This window comes from Adiantum capillus-veneris, chromosome 23 (genome assembly GCF_014529385.1).
Source record: "Adiantum capillus-veneris isolate H3 chromosome 23, ASM1452938v2, whole genome shotgun sequence".
Lineage (NCBI taxonomy): Eukaryota > Viridiplantae > Streptophyta > Polypodiopsida > Polypodiales > Pteridaceae > Adiantum > Adiantum capillus-veneris.
In genome coordinates, this window is record NC_140953.1 from 104,821,266 (window position 1) to 104,824,525 (window position 3,260).

At 40.2% G+C, this 3,260-nt stretch overlaps 1 protein-coding gene across 1 annotated transcript; it reads left to right on the forward strand.

Moving 5' to 3' along the window:
• Positions 1 to 273: 273 nt before the first annotated feature.
• LOC147428291 (uncharacterized) lies at positions 274 to 1,034 on the forward strand. Its single transcript, XM_086497327.1, has 2 exons — positions 274 to 752; positions 845 to 1,034. The coding sequence occupies exons 1-2, from the start codon at positions 576 to 578 to the stop codon at positions 983 to 985; spliced, it is 318 nt and encodes a 105-aa protein (XP_086353453.1). The 5' UTR covers positions 274 to 575; the 3' UTR covers positions 986 to 1,034.
• Positions 1,035 to 3,260: the final 2,226 nt, after the last annotated feature.

Genomic DNA, 3,260 nt, shown 5'->3' on the forward strand with positions numbered 1-3,260 from the left:
GGTGGGGGTAGAAAACAAGATAAAATTTGTGGTTGCTCACGTCTGTGTGTAATTTATTTTGTGTACCATTTTTGAAAGTAGAAATTGTGGTTACTTATTAATTCTACCAAAGGAATGAAATGTGTAGCAACACACCGGTTCTAAATCCAAATACACAACCATTCTAAATGTAAGTGAGAGTGTGTTAGAGTCAGAAGTTTGATGACAATGCAGAAAATCGACGCATCCCGCATGCATGAAATTTATACGCATCTATAACTACAGCGCCCTCATACCACCATTTTCCCAGCCTGCACTGACCTAGTTACTCTCTACGCATACAATATACGTACGGCATGCGTACTGCTAGCTATTAGAAGCCAGCAATATGGCCTGCAAAATGATGACAACGGCCTTGCTACTTGTGATGCTGGTTCACATCGCAGCAAGCACTGCCGCTGCTAGCCGGGAAAGCGACTGGCGCATGCGCCTCCAGCTGGCATGCGAGGATTTTATGGAGCATCACGGAGGCCAGCAAGAACGAGGCCAGAGACCTAGCCAACGATGTTGCCAGAATCTGCAGCGCATCCACCCCAATGATCGATGACAAGCTCTACAAGAGGTCTACAGTGGGGGCCGTTATGCATTCCCTGATATGTCTGGTGAGTCCCCCTTTGAAAGCCAGCAGCAGCAGACGACCGCTAGACTTGCATCTCGCCTTCTTTATCAATGTGATTTGCGTCCCCGAGAGTGCCGCACGAGAGATTCTGCTGGTATACTTTCTTGATTTCTAATGCTTCTCCAATTAGTACTTGTTCGGTAACTGCTTTGATTCAGTAAGTTTTTTGGTTTTGGAAACATGCAGAGTTCGAAGAGGAAGAGGCTTGGCTTTGGTGGTGAGCTGACAAGAGCTTTCCAACGCAGGACAACATACAAGTACCAATGCCTCTTCCATCTTTTTAGTAATACTTGTAGGCAAAACAGTGGTTGCGCAATATTATTGTAGCTGGAAATAAGGACTTATTGGCCTCCATTAATAAAAAAGCCAAGCAGCTTTCATATATATACAAGCAGCTTTTGTTTTTTTTTTTAACGAATTGATAATCTAAATTTGAGAGAGAGGAGAGAGAGAGAGAGAGAGAGAGCATTCCATTGTTGTATATATGGAAAATGATTATTCATATTAGGGAGTCAAAAGATTAAATTGTTTTTAATAAATGAAGTGTGCTTAAAGAGGCATCACCATCATTTCACTGCTTTGAATGGCATGTTGTAGCATGCTACCATGTTAAACATTATTACTTGTATTTATTTATGCTGGTTTCATATACTCAAGACACACTTTAAAGAGTAGTAGTTTAAGTGTTTGCTCGAAGTGTCTGTATTATAGTTTCATCCATTGGTAAGGGGTGGCAAATCCATGAACAACTGCACATAGATTATCAATAATGAAGCAAAGCGATAAGAATAGTGTGAATTGAAAGGTATTAGCAAAAACTTTTAATACTTTGGCTAGAGGCTATTGAGCATTATTGGATATGTTCATCATTTGGCAGTACTAGAGTGTAACCTTTGTGCATTTATGTTCTGTTCATACTCATAAGTAGGCAAGCGTGACACATAGAATATGTATATAGATTGACAACGGCTAATCCACACATTGGCTCCAGGATCCACAAAGCAAAATGATCGTAGCCCACATAATGCCATAGAACTTAAACCCATAAAAACTGACTAGAAGTGACAAGTGTGTTGACCCCTTTTGCATGCCCACAAAGCCATACAAAATAACTAGAAATGAAAAGTGTGACCTTTTGTGAGCCCCGCCTGCATATTTTGCAAAGGCTCTAAATGGGTTGGTTTGACTTGTCCTCACATTTCCTGCCATGGCTGCAAAATAAGGGTGCATGGTCTCATCCAAAAAGGGTAGTACAAACACACTACAACCTTGTAAGATGGTGCCAAAACCTGATGAAATGATCATTCATAGATGGGTTCAATGGCTCACATAGGGACTATAAGAGTCCATAGGCTAATATTTAATGCTCGGGTGAATAAGAAAAAACTATACCCATGGCGAAGGTATCTCAAGACTTGATCTACAACCGACCCACGATCCAGCATTGAGAGGGATCTCTAGTTGAACCAACATACACATGTTTGGTAAATGTAATCCTATGGCGCTCTCTCTCTCTCTCTCTCTCTCTCTCTCTCTCTCTCTCTCTCTTTGCTTTCTCGGGATAAATATATTTTACATTATCTCACATATTGTACATGCTCCCATTTTACAATAGTAGCAAAAATTCTTGCATTGTCATCTCCTACTCCTTAGGCATGGTCAGATAGTCTTCCATAAGCCTAGTTTTAAGAAGTTTCCAATGCAAGAGCTGAGTTTCAAAGGTATTGCTATCAACTGTATCTGGAAATGAGAACTTGGCCTTAGAGTAATAAAAACAAAGTCTTTCATATATACATATATATGCTCTCTCTCTCTCTCTCTCGCTTTTTTTTCTTGAAATGATTGTTATATTACAATATCATGTCCTCTCTCTCTCTCTCTCTCTCTCTCTCTCTCTCTCTCTCTCTCTCTCTCTCTCTCTCTCTCTCTCTCTCTCTCTCTCTCTCTCTCTCTCTCTCTCTCTCTCTCTCTCTCTCTGAACTACCACCAAGCCACAATGAGGCATTGAGAGGCATCTCTAATTGAAGCAACATACATGTGTTTGAAAATTATAATTCTATGGTTGATGTGATTTTGGTCCAAGAACCCAAAATTCTGGCCGCAACTGATCTCACATTAGCCCATGATACCAGAGCACCTTAGCAAAACCACAATTAAGAAAACTATTCACCAAAATAGACAAATGTGGTAGTCTTGGTTGACCTAAGTTTGCAACCATAATGCAAAAAGTTCCTGGAACTCTCCTTGAAACTGAGACCCAACTAGACTATGTCTGGGCTCTAGAATCCATGCAAAAAGAAAACCAACCTGTATAAACTATTATGCTAGCTAACCCAAATTTGAGAACTGGACAAGAGGAGGAGAAAAATCAGCCCACATGAAGGGCATCACCTACATAACTCAAATATCCTCTACTACATTATCTAGAGGCACATGGGTGTGCTAAAATCAGTTCTTTTGTAAGAATGTCATATTTGCTCTAAATGTCCTCTACAACATTGCCAAGGTAGCAGCTCAGTGGAATAGTCTTTGCCACAAGTATTTTGGGAAAAAAATGTTTTTAATAAATGAAGTATATGAGCAAGAGAGCTTGTAAGCAAAG